At 42.9% G+C, this 20151-nt stretch overlaps 1 protein-coding gene across 1 annotated transcript in view; it reads left to right on the top strand.

Moving 5' to 3' along the window:
* Positions 1 to 20151, top strand: part of PPP3CA (protein phosphatase 3 catalytic subunit alpha) — a 320751-nt gene that overhangs the window by 239038 nt on the left and 61562 nt on the right. The window contains exon 6 of the mRNA XM_077815075.1: positions 5324 to 5463. Coding sequence (XP_077671201.1) covers positions 5324 to 5463 — 140 coding nt within the window. The remainder of the gene's footprint in view (positions 1 to 5323; positions 5464 to 20151) is intronic.

The raw sequence follows: 20151 nt of genomic DNA, 5'->3' as shown, positions 1-20151 counted from the left end.
CGATGACAATATTCCTATGCTTATAGCCGTGTACTATACGCGCCATAATATTTGTGAAGGGAAGGATGAAGGCTTCACTCAGGGCTGGACCACAGAGTCTCAGCGTCTGGAGGCTGAGTTTGAACAGCCAGAGACCAGGGCTATTAGAGGGGCACAGCATGGGGCCATAAGGATCAGGGATGCTTTGAGGCAGCAATTTGAAGCTGAAAGCCACTAATATTGGTTGCTATGCTCAGGATTGCAGTGCTTGTAATGCTAGGAGGTGATTGGTGCACATGACGCAAGAAGGGACCTTAACATAATTCTGTGTTGCTTTGCAATGCTCTTTTTGCTTTCACTTAATAGAATAAAGATTGTTTTCAAACAAACACAATTATTTTATTGAAAGACAACAACCAGAGGAGAGAGTCAAACGAAAAAAATCATCAGCAGGGAAGGTGATGGAGGATGGGGGAAGGGAAGGTCTCAAGAGGAGGAGGGGTCCCAGGACGGCTACAGATTTGTGTATGTCCAGGGATCATACCCAAACTTCTCCTTTGGAGTACAATGCAGCGGGTGCTGGACTTCAGCAGGGCCAAACTGCAGAGGGATGATATTGAGTGCAGTGGGTAGTGGGAGTCCACACTGCTGGACTGTGAGGAGGGTGGAGTGGAATGCTGCGGGTAGAGAGTGGAGCCAGGAGGTTGATAACAGTGTGTTGGCAGTGTGGGGGAAAGGAGGGCACATGGGAAAGAGTTTCGCGACAGAGGCTGCAGGGGAAGGCGGGCACAGAGCTGCTAAGTTTGAAGAGCTAGTATCCCCTGGAGCATGTCCACTTGGCGCTTCATAACTGTTAAGAGCTGCTCAATGGCTTCTTTCTGGCATGCCGCATTCTCTTTTTGGTCTATCTTCTCGCTGTCCTGCCGCTCCTTGAATTCTTTTTTCTCAGCAGCAGGGTGCATCATAACCTCACGCATAAAGTGCTCCTTAGTTCTTCTTGGACGCTTTCTAATTCTGTGCAGCCATTCTGCTGCTGATAACAAAGAGGGAGGCTGTGCTCCAAGGTCATCTCTGAAGTTTAAATGCAACATTTTACAGAAGCAGTTTTGTTTGGAACACAGACAACACTGATTCAGTGATTTAAAACACAGCCAGTACTCTCACACCTGTCACTAACTGGCTGGCCCCAGGCAATCACACATGAGCCACAAGACCCTCAAAATGGTGAGGGGCTGCAGGGGCAGAGTAAATCACTGTTTCCAGACCCTGCAGTACACTGAACACGTGGCTCTTGGGCACTTGGGGAGGGCCAGCTCTGTAGGGTGGGCCTGATAATCATTCCTTTCCTCACATTTTGCAGAGGAGGTGATCATTGTGAATCTCGCTGCTGAGGGTGAGCAGGGAATCAAGGGAGGGTCTTCTCCAAGCCTGAGGCTTCCATCCTGGCGCCTGAGTGCAGCAATGGTTCACCCCTCCATGACGGCACAGTGGCGCGGGAAAGTTAATTGGGCAAGAAAAAAAAGCAGCTCTGCCAAGGAACCTGCAGCAGCGGATTGCCCAGTATCTCCACAAGAGTTTCCTGGAGATCTCTGCAGGGCCGCCGGGGGGAAGTGGGGCAATTTGCCCCGAGCCCCATAGGGGCCCCCATGAGAGTTTTCAGGAGCCCCCAAGAGAGTTTTCGGCGGCACTTCAGCAGCGGGTCCTTCAGTGCCACCGAACTCCCCCGGAGTGAAGGACTCACCGCCGAAGACCGCCGCCACTTCTTCCACTCCGGGTCTTCGGCAACAATTCAGCGGCAAGAGTCCTTCCACTCCATGTCTTCGGCGAAGTGCCCCGAAGACCCAGAGCGGAAGGATCCCTGCCCCCGAAGGCCCCAGGCCCCCTGAATCCTCTGGGCAGCCCTGAATCTCTGAGAGAGACTCCCGTGAAGTGAGGGAGTGTATCAACAGCCTGTTCCACCGCTCAGACTAGGCATGAGGTGGGAGACGAGCTTGCTTTCTGCAACCCTCCTGCCCCCAACAACTCACTGCAGCAATTCCCAAAATCAGATCCACTTACCAGCGGCCTCCTTTCCTATTTTCGCTTCGCCAAGCTCCGACTGCTGTGACTGGCTAGGCTCTTCCATGTTAGAAAAGAGCTCCTGACTGCACAGCCTCTGGGTCCCCCTCCCCCTCTTCATCCAAGATTTCCTCCTCCTAGCTCAGTCCACTCTCAACTGGCATGCAAGCCAATGAAGTGTCTGCAGGGTCCTTCACAGTGGAGGTGGGGTCGCCACCGAGTCTTGCGTCCAGCTTTTTATAGAACCAGTAGCCCGTGGACGCAGCACCGAAGTGGTGGTTTGCCTCCAGCGCCTTGTGGTAGGTGGTCCGCAGCTCCTTCACTTTGACATTGCACTGCAATGTGTCCTGATCATGGTCCCTTTCTATCATGCATCTAGAAATCTGTCCATAGATATCATAATTCCTATGGCTGGAGCACAGTTGGGACTGGACAGCCTCCTCTCCCCAAATGCCGATGAGGTCCAGCAGCTCGGCATTGCTCCAAGCGGGGGATCCCCTGGTGCGTGGAGCAGGCATGGCCACCTGAAAAAATGCACTGAGACCATTACACATGTCATCGAACAAACAGGAAGGGGACTTTCAAATTTGCAAAAGAATGTACGGGGTGGGGCTGACGCTTGGTCACCTGCAGGCAGGGCAGTAGAGTTCAAACCGATGGCCAGAGAGGTGAGAACGGGCATTCTGGGACACTTCTTGGAGGCCAATCATAGCGCTGTAATCACCATGGTGTCTACACTGGCACTGCGGCGTTGTAGCCCCGGCACAAAAAGCTCTATGCCTGTCGCCGGGGTGGTTTTTTTAGAGCGCTGCATCTGCGCTTTAAGTGGCTTGGCAGTGTGTACACCTTGGGAGTTACAGCGCTCAGAGCTGCTTTACGGCACACAAACTTGCCAGTGTAGACGGGGCCTAAGACTAAAATCCAGCTTGACAAACTAGAGTCTTTTGTCCAAAGACGTTTTCTCACCATGGTCACTCTTGCAACATGGCTGGCCAGTCCTTAGCCAGGATCCAATATAGAGCCCAAAGTGCTTGGTTTCTTTGTCTTCTCAGGTGAAGGATGACAAATTGGCTTTTTGCCTCAGTTTATATTTTGCCAAAGTGTATTGACCCTGTTTCAAAAGGCAGAAAGGCTTCTTATAGGTGCAGGCTCCATCCCCTGTTGAGATTAAGTGATCAGCTTCCCCCCCCACTTGCTTGTCTGTTGGCTTTGTTTTACCTTGCATGTAAATATGCTTTTCATTGTATTAGGTCACACCTTGCTTAATTTACATTGGAGGCACAGTCAAGGCTGTGAAACAACATTCCTTTGTCTAGGACAGGCTGAATTCATGCTCATGCTACAGCTCGCTTCATCGGATGCATGCTGTGGGGGGTGCGGAGGATCTTTTTATACACACAAACCATGAAAAAATAGGTGTTTACCACTACAAAAGGTTTTCTCTCCCCCCACCCCACTCTTCTGCTGGTGGTAGCTTGTCTGGGGTGATCGCTCTCCTTACAATGTGTATGATAATCAAGGTGGGCCATTGTAAGGAGAGTGATCACTTTAGTTAAGCTATTACCAGCAGGAGAGTGGGGTGGGGGGAGAGAAAACCTTTTATAGTGGTAAACACCCATTTTTTCATGGTTTGTGTGTATAAAAAGATCTTCTGTACTTTCCACAGTATGCATCCGATGAAGTGAGCTGTAGGTCATGAAAGCTTATGCTCAAATAAATGGGTTAGTCTCTAAGGTGCCACAAGTACTCCTTTTCTTTTTGCGAATACAGACTAACACGGCTGTTACTCTGAAACCTCGCAGTATTTTATATTACAGATGTGTAAATTGAAACCATTTAAAAGGAATATTTTTCATTTTACATTTAAAACTTAGGGATTTTCGCATGTGTAACACCTGTTGTTGAAGGGGATTGGCAAATAAAAATACACAATTTTCTTCATTCTTTGAAGCTACTAAATAAATTGTTATAATAGCCAGGATTACTTTGTATCATGGTGAGAAATGTATACACTGGTAGTAGCTTTTTCATTTACACCAATTTGATTAAAACATTATCTGCATTTTAATTAATGAATGTAAAGCTGTATTTGCAAGCTAAAGTTTTGATTAAGGAAAAATACTCTCTGCCTAAAAATTCGTTGTTTTCACAGCATAGCAAAATGGTCGGTTAAAATTGTTTAATGCTTAAATTCCAGGTTAGGGTCATTAACATTTTCAGAATTTTTTTCATTAACAAGTCTATTCATCCTTGGCAATCAGCAGGTTTTTTCATAATTATGAATGTGTGTTATTTTATTTTGATGTATTACAGGTACAAAGGCATGAATTATTTAGAGATCTGAAACAAGTTAGAAGTGTGGGTTTGCGATGAATATTTCATGATGAGCATGTGACGGTAGAAATGCAGAGGCCTTCTCTTATTAAAAACTTTTTAATTGAGTGTGAGAAAAAATGAAAAATTACTTATATTGCCTTTTGCTTCCAAGAAAGAGTGGAGAATTTGATAGACTTGTCAGACTGATTTATAAACATATCTTTTACAGAGTTCTTATATATAGTTTTTGTTCTGAAAAATATCAATTTTTAATGTTTCTCCTAGTTTTTTATGCTTTGTCTTGTTTGCAGTCTGACTGTATAATTTTTCTAATTTTTAACAGGTTGTCTGAAAGAAAGAGGGATTCTTTGCTGCAGTTAAATAAGGTTAAAGTAGAAGTTAATGAAAGCTATGAGAGTATTGCAGCAAGATGCGACAGTGCAGAGACATTGCCTCAGTACTTTAAAATTTGATATTAGATATATTTTAATTGAAAGAAATTTGTTCCAGTATGACTATTATCATTTTGCCTTAACAAGTTCCTAGCTTCATTAGTCAAGTTTCATGATGGATGAGTAGTCCTAAAATACAGCAGGTCACCCAATATTTGTCCAGGGCAGGGCAGGAACGAAAGAGTCACACTTGCTGTTGCACAGAATAAATCAAAATGCATCTGCCCTCCTTCTCTTTTAAATGCAGAGATATGACTCACTTATGGTGTAGGTGCGCGAGCTCCATTGTCATCCAAGTATCCACAATATTAAAGATGAAAGCAGCCGGGACCCAAATTGTAGTATGCTGTGAGCCTCAATTTGGCAGTCCCTGAAATACTGGCTTATCACTAATGTGTTTTATATGGATGTTTTCTGGATGCCTAGTATTAACAAATTAGTATTCAATCTATGTATATTTTTTAACTTCCTAAATAATAAAGTGTAAAAAGTTAGTATTTCTGTCTTATTTTTCTTAGTTAGATCGATTCAAGGAACCACCTGCATATGGACCTATGTGTGATATCCTGTGGTCAGATCCCCTAGAGGACTTTGGAAATGAGAAGACTCAGGAACATTTTACTCACAACACAGTTAGGGGGTGTTCATACTTCTACAGGTAGGGTCACTTTATTAATTAATGATTCTCTACCAACTAGATGAACTACTTGGAATCATGGATGTTATGTGCTTGCTTGCAATCTGCATCATTCTTCTCATCCTAATAGTGTGTGTATGGGAGTGGGGCCTATATTGTTTCATGGGCTTTGTTTTATTTTCAGTTCTTTGTTTGCCATTGTTGAATTGCTCTACAATTTCTGGAAATAATGTTGACTTTTTAATTCAAGAAGTTTTAAGGTAGGTTTGAATGAGGAATGTTGGTTATTGAAAGATCTCACCATCCACTGTGCTGAAATGATAGTGAAGAGTTGATACGAAACACATGTGGCTCCTAAACTTAAGACTTTATACTAGGAATCTGACATAGTTGTGATAATTTGAGTTTAGGACTAAATACTTTGCTGGTTTGGTCAGCTTCTGAGCTGAGCAAATAATTTAATCAATGAATCTTTCTGCTCTATATCTATAAGCAATTATGATTTTTCTCAAATATTTTGCAAACTTTTAAAACTGTCAATTTGATTGTGAACAGTTCTCTGTGAGAAACTCATGATATGAGTGTTGGTTAGTTGTGGTTGGTCAGATACAGTACAGAATATTATTTTTCTTCCTTGGCCAAATGAGTGCACCAGCACTTCTGGTGCACTTGTCCATGGTTTTGAATTTAAATTTTGATTTCTGTGCATACAGCTTTGAAATTGGCTTTCCAGGAATGTTCATGCCAGTGAAACTTAAGTGTGCAACTATTCCTGGAAGGTGACTGCAAAAGGGGTACAAATGCAGCCAAAAGCCAGTACATTTGAAAATCAGAGTGAATATTTGAAGAAAAATATTTTCAGTGTTTTCCCAGCTCTAATCCTCCTATTCCCTTCTCGGAGAGTTCTTCTTTCCTGTCCTTACACAAGTGGGGGGCGGGTGTCTTTTTCCCCACTCCTAGCCTGTTTGAGGTGGCCAGTGGACTCTTTTTCTCTCCCCTTATGAAGAGAAGGGTGCCTTGTTAGGGGTTCTGTCTCCATTTCCCTTTCCATGGTGTGTAATGGGCCACAAAAGCACCACATCTTCTGTCAGAGCAGGTGCTTTGCTAACTATATATTTGTTCTCAGCATCAGACCCTATGGCATGGAGTATTCTTGGAAGCATTTTTCTACCGAAAATAGTCTAAAGAAATGCTTCGGAGATTGTCCTGTTGAAACTTTCAAGACCCTGTACTTTAAGCCCCTGGGTAATCCATGGTATTTGGGTCTTCGTTTTCTGTCATGTCACCAATGGCTTGACCACTGGGCTTCGATTCTGAGAACTCCCTTTTTGTGGAACTCTCATGTTGTGCTCCAGTAGCATTAATTCTCTAGGAGCAGCTTAGAACAGGAATATATCAGAGTGACAAAACTTGGCAGAAGGAGAAAGTGATAGTGTGAATGGTGTATTTCATTAAAATTTTACCAGGAGGTGGGTGGGATTTCCTTACTCAGATGACTGTTAATTGAAATGAAAGGTTCCATATCCTGGCTGATCAGTTCCACTTCATCCCAGGGTTAGCAGTGTCCAAGCTTGGGCTTTCTGAAGAAGCTCAATGGGAGTTTGGCACTCAGTTTCCATAGGTTCCTTTGAAAACCCTTTTTCAAACATAATTCCCATCTGACAGCTGTGCAGTGAATTGGTAGCCTCAGTCCATATCTAAAAGCCACAGCCAGGATCCTTTGGGGCACTTTTAGCAAAGAGGTGAAAGATGGACTGCACCATGGAAACTAAATTCCAGTCCTGCCCAGTGTGTAACCCTAGAGCAAGGGTGGACCAGTATCAGAAAGGTTGAACTGCTGCTGCCCTTGCTGTTCTGGTTCTGTGGTTAACTGATGCTGCAGTCTTCACGTCTCTATAAATTCTGACACTACCCACAACTACTAAATTCACATGGATGTCTTGCTTTTAGAGAGGATCAGCCCAAATGCAGATGGGGCTGGGTCTTTTGGGGGCTTTTTGTTCTGTGTTTGATTTGTGCTTAACACAACAGGGTCTTAGTCCATGACTTGGACTCCTTGGCACTACTGCAATACAAAAGGAATAATAATAATTCCCATGTGACCTGTGATGGTTCCTGGGGATACCCAGGGTTGTGAGGCACCTCGCCAGCTCCTGCCCTTAGCATGAGGAAACCTTGTCTGTGCCTGTCAGGGTCATCTCTCCAACTCCACCACAACAAAACCACACCCCTCCAGGCCTAATCAAGCTCTACTCTCTCTTCGCAGGTACCAGCAGGCATACTCCAACTCTTGAGCTCTCTGAGCTTCCCTCTGCAGTGTCCTGCCCCTGATCTATTGGATACTCACAGAATTACCAGACCTGCTGTTCCCAAAGGAAGTGTATACCACATCTTACTGGTTACACCTTAGCCCACAGCAATTAGATTTCTTTATAGAGAAAGCAAATATAAGTTTATTTAACAAAGAACAGAGATTCAAATTATAGCAAGCACAGCTATTGGAAACAAAGGGTTACACATAAAATAAAACCATAATGTGCATACTAGAGCCTAAACTTAACTAAGAGGACATTATGCTGTAAGAATAAAAGCTCACCTAAAATCCTTCCAGGATATTACAACCAGGTTTGGCTGAGATCTTCCATTCATGAAGCAACCCCACTGTCCGCTTACTTCCTAGGTGAAAGATGCAGAGTTTGTCTCTGTCTCTACAGTTATAATCCAAAAATCCCTTCTCATGACTTATAAACAGGATAACAACCCTCCCCCCTCTCCTCTAGTTGATTTTTCCTGTGTGCTTCTTTCTTGTTTTTTACAATCTCTTGATTAACATTCAGCTCAGACTCTAGACAGGCTTCCATTGCGAAGCAGACAGTACGCACATGACCAGACAAAGAGGGATAGGCATTTCTTCCCTCCTGCCTGACAGGAGTAGGTAGATCATCTTATGGATCATCTTATCATCTGCCTTAACTCATAGACCTTAAGAACATGATTTTCAGTGTATATACATAACTCATGTATTATCAATATATACATTTCATAATGATTATGATGACCAGTGTGACACAGGCTTTCATTAGAGACCTTACATGACACTTTGTGGTGAATTAGTATGTAAATACCAGACTCTCACACACCGATCCTCTTATGCACCCCTGTGCTCTCTGCAAATTGGCACCAAGAGGTCCCTGGGTCACACTGACCTTTTTAAACAATTGTGAAATGTTACTCCATGTGATTAAGGGAGATGTCACGCAGACTAACAGCCTACAGTTTTCACTTTTTCTTTCAGATCAAAGTTTCTCAGATTTGATGTAAAATTTCTCCCCTAGGATAAGATGTAGATATTGTGACAAGGTTGGGCCAGATGGCTACAGGAGAGTAATAGAAGGCAGATATATTATCCCCAGGTTAAGTGGGTCCCTTTTCCTTGGGTAAGGTAACAAGGAAGATTCCAGAACAATCGGGAATCTTCTGGAGACAATTAAGACAGACAGGCTGATTGGCTGCAGGTGTTCTAATCAAAAAGCTGCTAGAATCAATTAAGGCAGGCTAATCAGGGCACCTGGGTTTGAAAAAGGAGCTCACTTCAGTTTGTGGTGCGCGTGTAAGGAGCTGGGAGCAAGAGGCGCTACGAGCTGAGAGTGAGAACACATACTGTTGGAGGACTGAGGAGTACAAGCATTATCAGACACCAGGAGGAAGGTCCTATGGGGGGATAAAGAAGATGTTGGGAGGAGGCCATGGGGAAGTAGCCCAGGGATTTGTAGCTGTCGCAAAGCTGTTCCAGGAGGCACTCTAGACCGCTGCATTCCACAGGGCCCTGGGCTGGAACCCGGAGTAGAGGGTGGGCCCGGGTTCCCCCCAAACCTCCCAACTCCTGGTCAGACACAGGAGAAGTTGACCTGGGCTGTGGGTTCACGAAAACAGCCAAACTGAGGGCTGCTGTGAAGCTCCAAGGCGAGCAAATCCGCCAATAAGCAAAGACCCTCCAAAGTAGAGGAGGAACTTTGTCACAATATTGATATATATTTTTAAAAATTTCAGTAAGGTCTTACTCCTATTGTTTGAAGAAAGAAAAATAGTACCAATTGGGAAGATAACTTTCAACATGTTATAAGAGCAATTCTTTAATTTTCTTTGTTGGTTATGAATTTCTTCTTAGGACTCAACCTACTTCATGCTGAACGTTTCCATCCCCCAGCCTTGTTAGGAACATACAAGTTGCTGTAGAAGAACACACCTAGGCTCTGGCTACTCTGATATCCTGGCACCAACAATGCTAAATGTTCTAAGCAGTGGTGAAAATTACTAATACGGTGCCTAATTGTGCAGTACTATACAGTGGAAAGGAAACTTCTTCTCAACACAAGCAGGTGTCATCTGTATCCAAGTTACTGTAATGGTAGTTGCCATTCCTGTAACTTTGTCACAAGCATTTAATTCTTTTTTGATATTTACTAAGCCTGGTGATAACCTCTGGCAGTAAAATCCTTATGAAAGTTATGGGCTGTGTCAAATTTTACCTGCGTTTTGTTGCAGCTCTCCAAGAAGAAGTGAGAATCTCTCCAAAACACCAACTTCACAGTTAGAAAAACATAGTTTTAGATTCTGTAGTCACTACCTCAAGACTCACAGGTTCATATTTCAGAAGAGTCTGTACCCTTCAGTTATGTCTATGCTGCAGCTGGGAGCGAGCCTCCCAGCCCAGGTAGACAGACTCATGCTGTCTCGACTCAAGTTAGCATGCTAAAAATATAGTGTGAATGTTGCAGCTTCAGCAAAAATTTGAGCTAGCCGCTAGAGCTCAAAGCCCAGGGTCAGGTGGGCTTGAGACCAAATTGCTGCCCACACCACAACGGTCACACTGCTATTTTTAGCCGAGCTAGTATGAGTTTGTCTGCCTGAGTTGGGAAGCTCGCTCTGAGCCACAGTGTAGGCATATCCTTCTAGGTCCCTTTCTAAACCTCTTTGGGTGTTTGAAGAATGTGACTGTGTTCTAGTGCTCAGTATTAGTTTTTAACAGGACTAGTTTTCTGGATTCCTCATTGTAAATCTAGTTTATACAAAAGTTCCACTTTGACTGCAAAGGCCAGGGATGGAAATTGAACAATAAAGGTCAAGAAGAATTCAAAGACATGTGTGAGCCCAATAATTTCTTCTAGGTTATTAAGAAATGTTCATTGATGATAGGAAATAATATTGTAAGAAATTCACATTTATTTAGACATATTTGTTATAATAGCAATTGACCTTTCTGTGATTTAAGATTATTTCCCACAGTGAAATAACATGAGATAGGTGACCTTAGCAATTAATGTAGCTTTATAGCCCAGTAAATCTACTATATTCAGCCAAACGTTGCGCACTTATCAAGCCTTTAGTCATCTTAGGAAATGATTTCAATGCGCATGAAAAAGTTGAAAGAGATAAATTTACAGTAGCCTAATAATCTTTCTTTCCACATTTATTAGGTGGACAAATTGTTATGGCCCACTGAATTTAAAACTGCTCAACATTTTCCTTTAGAAAATCTCAAGTGTAAAAGATCTTAAAATCACTCCAGCCAACATTGTCAAACGACGGTATCTGTAACTCAGGACTTAAATCCACTTATGTGGAAATAGGCAAAATTGAGATGACTTTTTTCAGAGTTGCTGAGCACCTGCAGCTCCCTCTTTAAAGGGGACGTTTAATAAATATTTTGCATCCAACAGATTTTTGTATGTTGGTTAATGTATGGTTTTTAGAAACTGTGGATACATGAATGGAAAGTAGCTACTGTGACATTGTAGCCACAAATACAGAAAGCCCTTGAATATTAAATATGTTGCATTTTGCATCTTTTAACGATCTCTTCTTCCTTCTCCAAAAAACAGCTACTAATGTGATTTATTTTCTTCTGTGCCTTCTAAACTTTCAGCATATATGTCTTCTTCAGTCCTTGTCAAGTTAGCTAATGTCAGCTCAAGAGAAATCAAAGTACTGATTTAATGAGGTGTTACCTATGCAGACTAAAATTTATTCAAGTATTATTTTTAAAAATTAATAAGTCATGGCCAGATTTCACCACCCTTACTCACACTGATAGTACCTCACTCTGAATAGTACGAAGTAAAAATGACAGAATCTGGCCTTAGCGTCAATATTAGAGTTCCCAGTTTATATGAAAGCCTGGTATTCTATGTTTGTATATCTTTTTTGTACCTCTCAGTCAGTGACAAAATTTACATAATGCAATCCAACATTAATATTGATGAATTGATGCTGTTTGGAAACATATACCTCAATTGTCCCTATGGGAGAAGAACAATTTCCTGTTTATTTAGCAAAATATTACTTTGGTTGGTTGGTTTTTTTGTTTTTGTTTTGTTTTGTTTTTTTGCCGTGTATGTATAGTCAGTTCTGTTGATGGTCCATCACGTTTCCTATCTCATGCATAATTACAATACCACTCTCAAGTGCAACTCTGGGAGAGCTTATCTATTCACATGCTTCTGCGTAGGAAAGATTGGAAATATGGAAAGAGACCACCCTGGCTTACCCAGGAGATTTTCAATGGTCTGAAACTCAAAAAAGAGCCTTACGAAAAGTGGAAAATAGGAAAAATTACAAAGGATGAATATAAACAAATAACTCAAGTATGTAGGGACAAAATTAGAAAGGCCAAGGCACAAAACGAAATTAAATTACTAGAGACATAAAGGGTAACAAGAAAACATTCTATAAATACATTAGAAGCAAGAGGAGAAGACTTGCTTCTGTTATCATTCCCGGAATAATAACAGAAAATGTGGAAATGGCAGAAGTGCTAAATGACTTTTTTTGTTTCAATTTTCACCCAAAAGGTTAGTAGCTATTGAACGTCGAGCATAGTGAATGCCAGTGAAAATGAGGTAGGATCAAAGGCTAAAGTAGGGAAAGAACAAGTTAAAAATTACTTAGATAAGTTAGGTTTCAGAGTAGCAGCCATGTTAGTCTGTATTTGCCAAAAGAAAAGGAGGACTTGTGGCATCTTAGAGACTAACAAATTTATTTGAGCATAAGCTTTCGTGAGCTACAGCTCACTTCATCGGATGCATTCAGTGGAAAATACAGTGGGGAGATTTATATACATAGAGAATATGAAACAATGGGTGTTACCATACACACTGTAACCAGAGTGATCACTTAAAGTGAGCTATTACCAGCAGGAGAGCGGGTCGGGAGGGACCTTTTGTAGTGATAATCAAGGTGGGCCATTTCCAGCAGTTGACAAGAACGTCTGAGGAACAGTGGCGGGGGGGGGGAATAAATATGGGGAAATAGTTTTATTTTGTGTAGTGACACATCCACTCCCAGTCTCTATTCAAGCCTAAGTTAATTGTATCCAGTTTGCAAATTAATTCCAATTCAGCGGTCTCTCGTTGGAGTCTGTTTTTAAAGTTTTTTTGTTGAAGTATTGCCACTTTTAGGTCTGTAATCGAGTGACCAGAGAGATTGAAGTGTTCTCCAACTGGTTTTTGAATGTTATAATTCTTAATGTCTGATTTGTGTCCATTTATTCTTTTACGTAGAGACTGTCCAGTTTGACCAATGTACATGGCAGAGGGGCATTGCTGGCACATGATGGCATATATCACAATGTGCAGGTGAATGGGCCTCTGGTAGCATGGCTGATGTGATTAGGCCCTATGATGGTGTCCCTTGAATAGATATGTCAACACAGTTGGCAACGGGCTTTGTTGGAAGGATAGGTTCCTGGTTCTGTTGTGTGGTGTGTGGTTGCTGGTGAGTATTTGCTTCTGGTTGGGGGGCTGTCTGTAGGCAAGGGCTGGCCTGTCTCCCAAGATCTGTGAGAGTGATGGGTCCTCCTTCAGGATAGGTTGTAGATCCTTGATGATGCGTTGGAGAGGTTTCAGTTGGGGGTTGAATGTGATGGCTAGTGGCGTTCCGTTATTTTCTTTGTTGGGCCTGTCCTGTAGTAGGTGACTTCTGGGTACTTTTCTGGCTCTGTCAGTCTGTTTCTTCACTTCAGCAGGTGGGTATTGTAGTTGTAAGAATGCTTGATAGAGATCTTTTAGGTGTTTGTCTCTGTCTGAGGGGTTGGAGCAAATGCGGTTGTATCTTAGAGCTTTGCTGTAGACAATGGATCGTGTGGTGTGTTCTGGATGAAAGCTGGAGCCGTATAGGTAGGAATAGCGGTCAGTAGGTTTCCGGTATAGTGTGGTGTTTATGTGACCATCGCTTATTAGTGGAAGTGGATCTTTTTTGTGGACTGGTCTAGGCTGAGGTTGATGGTGGGATGGAAATTGTTGAAATCATGGTGGAATTCCTCAAGAGCTTCTTTTCCATGGGTCCAGCTGATGAAGATGTCATCAATGTAGCGCAAGTAGAGTAGGGGCATTAGGGGACGAGAGCTGAGGAAGCGTTGTTAGATAAGTTAGATGTCTTCTAGTCATCAGGGCCTGATGAAATGCATCCTAGAATACTCAAGGAGCTGACTGAGGTGATCTCTGTGCCATTAGCAATTATCCTCAAAAAGTCATGGGAAGATGTGGGAGATTCCAGAGGACTGAAGAAGAGTGAATATAGTGCCAATCTATAAAAAAGGGAAGTAAACTGATTGGTCTTGATTGTTCTTAACTTCAGTACCTGGAAAGATAATGGAGCAAATAATTAAGCAAGCAATTTGCAAACACCTAGAAGATAATAAGGTGATAAGTAACACTCAGCATGGATTTGTCAAGAACAAATCATATCAAACGAACCTACTAGCTTTCTTTGAGAGGGTAAGAAGCCTTGTGGATGGGGGGAAGTGGTAGATGTGGTATATCTTGACTTTAGTAAAGTTTTTGGTACTCTCTCGCATAACCTTCTCATAAACAAACTAGGAAAATACAACCTAGATGGAGGTACTATATGGTGGGTGCATAACTGGTTGGAAAACCATTCCCAGAAATAGTTATCAGTGGTGCACAGTCAACCTGGAAGGGCATATCGAGTAGGGTCCCACAGGGATCAATTGTGGGTCCAGTTCTGTTCAATAACTTCATTGGTGTTTTAGATAATGGCATAGAGAGTACACTTATAAAGTTTGAAGACGATACCAAGCTGGGAGGGATTGCATGTGCTCTGGAGGATAGGATTAAAGTTCAAAATGATCTGGACAAACCGGAGAAATGATCTCATGTAAACAGGATGAAATTCAATAAGGACAAAGTCAAAGTACTCCATTTAGGAAGGTACAATCAGTTGTACACATACAAAATGGGAAATGATTTCCTAGGAAGGGGTACTGCAGAGTATTGGGAGTCATAGTAGACCACAATCTAAATATGAGTGAATAGTGTAACACTGTTGCAAAAGAAGCAAACATCATTCTAGGATGTATTAGCAGGTGTGTTGTAAGCAAGACACAAGAAGTAATTCTTCTGCTCTACTCTGCACTGATAAGGTCTCAACTGGAGTACAGTAACTCCCCACTTAACGTCCTCTTGCTTAACGTTGTTTCAATCCTACGTCCCTGCTCAATTACAGAACATGCTCCCTTTAAAGTTGTGCAGTGCTTCACTATAAGTCGTTTGGCTGCCTGCTTTGTCCACAGCTGGCAGCCCCCCTATCAGTGCCCCTACGGCCCCCCTTCAGCGCCTCCCGCTCACTGGCAGACTCTGCAAATCAGCGCCCTCCCTCTCCTCCCCCCGCCTCCTGCCCACGGCAATCAGCTAGGTTGCGGCATTCAGGAGAGAGGAGCAAGGACAGAGCTCCCCCTCCCTTCCCCAGGCAGGCTCCCCCTTCCTTCCTGCCTCCCGAATGCCACAAACCAGCTGATAGCCATGGAAAGGAGGCAGGGGAGGGAGGGAGGAGGCTGCGCACTGCATCCTTGCTCCTCCCTCCCTCCCTGCCTCCTGCCCCTTGACATGGCATGCAGCGTCCCCACTCCCTCCCCTGCCTCCTGCCCGCGGCAATCAGCTGTCTTGCAGCATTCAAGAGGAAGGGGGGGAGGGGGAGCCGGAGCCTGTGCGCCATGTCCTCGCTCCTCCCCCCTCCCTCCTGAATGCCGCAAGCCAGCTGATTGCCGTGGGCAGGAGGCAGGGGAGGGAGGGCGGAGGAGTGAGGATGCCGCTTGCGGAGTAAAGGGGGAGTGGCGGGAAGAAGAGGCGGGTTAAGGGTGGGGGCTTGGGGGAAGAGGTGGATGGATGGGGAGAGGGTTGAGCCCCCCGCCCCGGTGCTTGCAGAGTAGGGGAAGCTGCTGGTGCTGCTGTACAATATGCTTCTCCTAGCCTACAGCACCTTCAGCCTCCTTGCCTGCCTCATTGTCTCCAGTGCCAGTGGGCTGTGCCTGTGTGGGGTAAGGCAGGGGCACCTCCCAACTATAGTACTGTACTGTATGGCAAAAAAAAATTTCCCTAGACCCTAACCCCCCTATTTACATTCATTCTTATGGGGAAATTGCATTCACTTAACATCGTTTCACTTAGTCGCATTTTTCAGGAACATAACTACAACGTTAAGTGAGGAGTTACTGTATTGTGTCCAGTTTTGATTGCCATATTTCAGGAAAGATGTGGACAAATTGGAGAAAGTCCAGAGAAGACCAACAAAAATGATTAAAGGACTAGAAAACGTGACCTGTGAGGGAAGATTGAAAAAAATGGGTTTGTTTAGTCTGGAGAAGAGAAGACTGAGAGGGGAGATAACAGCTTTCAAGTACATAAAATGTTCATACAGGAGAAGGGAGAAAAATCGTTCTCCTTAACCTCTGAGGATAGGACAAGAAGCACTGGACTTAAATTGCCGTGAGGGTGGTTTAGGGTGGACATTTGGAAAAACTTCCTGTCAGGGTGGTTAAGCACTGGAATAAATGGCCTAGGGAGGTTGTGGAATCTCCGTCATTGGGGTTTTTTAAGAGCAGGTTGGACAAACACCTGTCAGGGATGGTCTAGATAATACTTAGTCCTGCCATGAGTACAGGTACTGGATTAGATGACCTCTCGAGGTCCTTCCAGTTCTATAATACTGTGATTCTCTAGGAAAATATGTTGTTGTTCCTGTTTCTTGAGAGTGACTCATGTAGTTAAATTGTCTTGAAGATGCCACTTGACTTTTGCATCTCGAAGGAAGTGGTACCAAGAGATGCAGCAGATAAGTAGGATTAGGGAATTTTTAGAACAATTCAAACATTTCTCATTCTGGTCTACACTGGCATTGCATTCCAGTATCGTTTACTGGATGGGAATAGAATTTAAAGGATTTTTTTTTCTCTCATCACATTCTTACAAAGCCACTGAGAGTGTGCGTGGTCGTAGCTGTGAAAATTGCCACTGAATCCTTGCCCAGCTTGTTTAATTGCCTTTGTGCCAGCGGTCTGGCACAGAGTACTGGGAGCTCTGTTGCACTATGGTGTTTAATAAGCAGTGTCCCATCCCATGTAAAATATATCAAGTGTTTCCTATTGCAAGTATATATGCGTGCAAGTTTAAAATTCACTTTATGTGAGTCTTGCCATGTAAGACTCGTTTACTTAATGATTGTGGAAGAGTGCACAAAGGGGGTCTAGGCCTGGGCCAACAGAAGTCATTTAGAATTTGAACAAATGCTCAGGGATTTCCTTCTCTTCTCCCCCTGCCCCAGCGTTCATTGACCTCTACCTCCTAATTGTTTGGTAATTATTACTGTTTAATATTTGTACTCCAGTAATGCATAGAGGCCATTAATGTGTGTATAGTTCTCTCTATTAATGTGAGTATAGCTGCTCTTTTAAAAATTGCTTTCTCATTCATATGCTGCAAGGAACTTTAAGTTTAAAAATCAGTCAGAGAATTCTGAAATATTCCAGAGAGATTTGAGCAAATCAGTTTGAGTATTTTAATGTAAACTGTCTAGCTGAAGTTGTTACCATGACACTAAGCTACCTGAGTTGTCTTTCAAGGTAAACATAACTGGGTAAAATACCTGCCAGATGGCCGAGCTAAGGAGGTCATTAATAACTTCTGTGGTTATTCTACTATGACAACAGCTTGTGTAACTTCCAGATAAATCCATTTTAAAAGGATACCTTGGTTGATTGTCATCTCCTCCTCTGTGCCCCCTGTAACTCGTAAGTGCTAATATATCACAATCCTGATATAATTAATACCTTTCAGTATCTGGGAGCCAGATTCTCTTGGCTGGTTAAGTTATGCCTGGCACATGACAAGGATGCAGGGGGGAAGATAGCTTTACTCCACCTTTTCACTCCCCTGGTTTTAGAGCCAGCTGGGGCCTTCAATTTGGGCCTGGTTGAAATCTGCTCTAAATTATGCCTGGTTGCCAGCGGTTCCCATAAGCCATGACAGTCTCTGGATATTACAAGGGCATAAGAATGTATGATTAAACCCCATATGCTGGGTGGGAGAGTCTGAAAGAGTCTGACATAGGAGCTGCTACTGTAATGTATTTTGGTGGTATCTAAAGGCTTGAACCAGGACTGAGGACCCATTGTGCTAGGCAAAAAATAGAACAGAAGATGGTCCCTGGCCAGAAGACGCCCATCCCCATAGTACATATGTTTGAATGAACAGAAACTTTTGTAAGTCCAATATCCTTTTACAATAGTTTATATTTAAACGATATTAAATGATAATGAATATTATCTAAACAGCTTAAATATCACAATATTTTAAATCAAAGCATTTATCATGCATAGATTCTGGTCTTCTCTCTGTCTGCTACTATATTGTATTTCTTCTTTTAGGATGGCTGATCCTTCCAATAGGCAAGTTAGGAAAGCCAGATGGCAGACATGTGAAACATGCATTTATTGCAGAATTTGTTAGGCTTTCCCAAACACTGGTGAAACGAAGTGCAGTTAATGAGAAGATTGTTTCCTTCTTTGTTAACGTAAACCGTGCTTCCCTCTCACAGCTGCACAAATAAAGGTGATGACCATAGTAATCCAAAATCTAACTTCTACTAAGATAAACTGTATAAATGGATTTAACCTAACACAGGTTTTAAAGAAAGGAAAATCATAGTCATGTATTCCAAGAAGAGTAAATCCTTTCTAACATGTCACTAGCCTGTTCTGACCCACCAGGGAAACAGAACTCTTCTCTGATTCTGCATGACATATGAGATGCAGTCAGAATGCTTGACCATGCTTGCTGGCTTTTCTCTTGACCAAATGGGTTTTATGTTTGGCTGATTGAATTTCAGATTGGACTCTGCAAGGCAGGGTAAAGAGAAAAAGCATTTCTGAAATGGAGTAATATGTACCAGACTGCAGTAGCAAAGGAAGGGGTACTGCCTTCCCATAGACTTTATCTTATTAAAATTATTTCCTGCCTTCTTGTTCCCCTCATCCACATTGTCCTTCATTTTATTCCTGGATGGAGGAAAGAGTAGAAATGTTAAGAGATTTATAGGACCGGGTGCTACATTCTTTCCAGGGGAGGGGGTAGGGAATACATTGTTGTTGGATGAGGAGTTGTACCTGAGTAAAAACTCTGGGATTTAGCTTGTGGAAAAATTTTTTTTAAAATTGAAATTTGTAGAGGCATTCTAAATTTTTTTTCAGCAAATTATTTTGGATGAAAAGCCATTTTTCAACCCAAAAAACCATGTTCGCAGAAAATTTTAAGAAAAGTTTGGTTTTCTTGGTGGGAAAGTGAAAAATTTTCACAGAAAATGTTTACCAAGCACAGAATTTTTTTTACCAGCAGTGTTTTTCAAAACCGATCTTTTTTTCTGTGCTGTGGATCTAAAGTTTCCAGGTCTATTGGTGACCCACATAGGGTGTTAGAATTTGTTTCTTCACATTGTAGTTTTAAAAATGTCAGAAATTATATTTTAAAAAAATAACCTAGTTTAAAAGAATATTAAGGTTGCAAAGTGAAGCACTGAGAAGTTAGGAAATGCTAAAAATGAAGGTTGCACATGCGTTATGTTAGTGTGTGATCATATAATTAAAGACTGTCTTTTTCATAGGAGTCTGCCTCATTCATTAGAAGACGGGTGATGATCAGAGACTGAATTAAGGTTGTGTAGTGAATGAAGCTGTTGTCTGAGCGAGCCCTGCCTCTTTTGTTGCAGAAAGTGTAAGGTGTGTAGTAAATGAGGCAGGGAACTGCAGGAAGAGAAGGAATGGTCTTGTGGATTAGATGGTTGAATGTCACTTTGGAAAATTGGATTCTCTCCCTGTCTCTGCCATAGAGTATAGTAGGTAATGCTGGGCAATGGGGAAGTCGCTTAAACAAAAATTTTCACAAGTGGCCACTGACTGTACGTTCTTCATTTTCTGAGAACCCAAGGTGAAACATCTGTGGCTTGATTTCCAGAAGTGTTGAACACTCACAACTGCAAGTGACATCAGTGGGAACTGTGAGTTGAGTATACTGTGGCAAATTGCCAGCACTACTATGATGGGTCTCGCGCTTTCTCTTCTTGGAGGGGAGGGGTTTCAGGGCACCGTTTCTTGCCCCTGAACTGGCGTATTAACTGCCCCACTCATGTCCTAGAGGAGGGGAGTGGAGAGGGAGGGACCCGGGCCCGCTTTCTACTCCGGGTCCCAGCCCAGGGGCCCTAGGGATAGCGGCAAACCACTAGAACTAGCGGTTCCTTCCCTTGGGCTACTTCCCTCTCCTGCCCTTCAGCTGTGGGGGCTTCCTGCCCTCCCTCTGCACAAACCGGGTGTCCCTTTATCTGTGGTCTTGGTCGTCTTAGCCCACTGCAGCACTTCTCCAAACT

Source organism: Eretmochelys imbricata, chromosome 4 (genome assembly GCF_965152235.1).
Source record: "Eretmochelys imbricata isolate rEreImb1 chromosome 4, rEreImb1.hap1, whole genome shotgun sequence".
Classification (NCBI taxonomy): Eukaryota; Metazoa; Chordata; order Testudines; family Cheloniidae; genus Eretmochelys; species Eretmochelys imbricata.
This window is presented reverse-complemented; position numbering and strand designations above follow the sequence as displayed.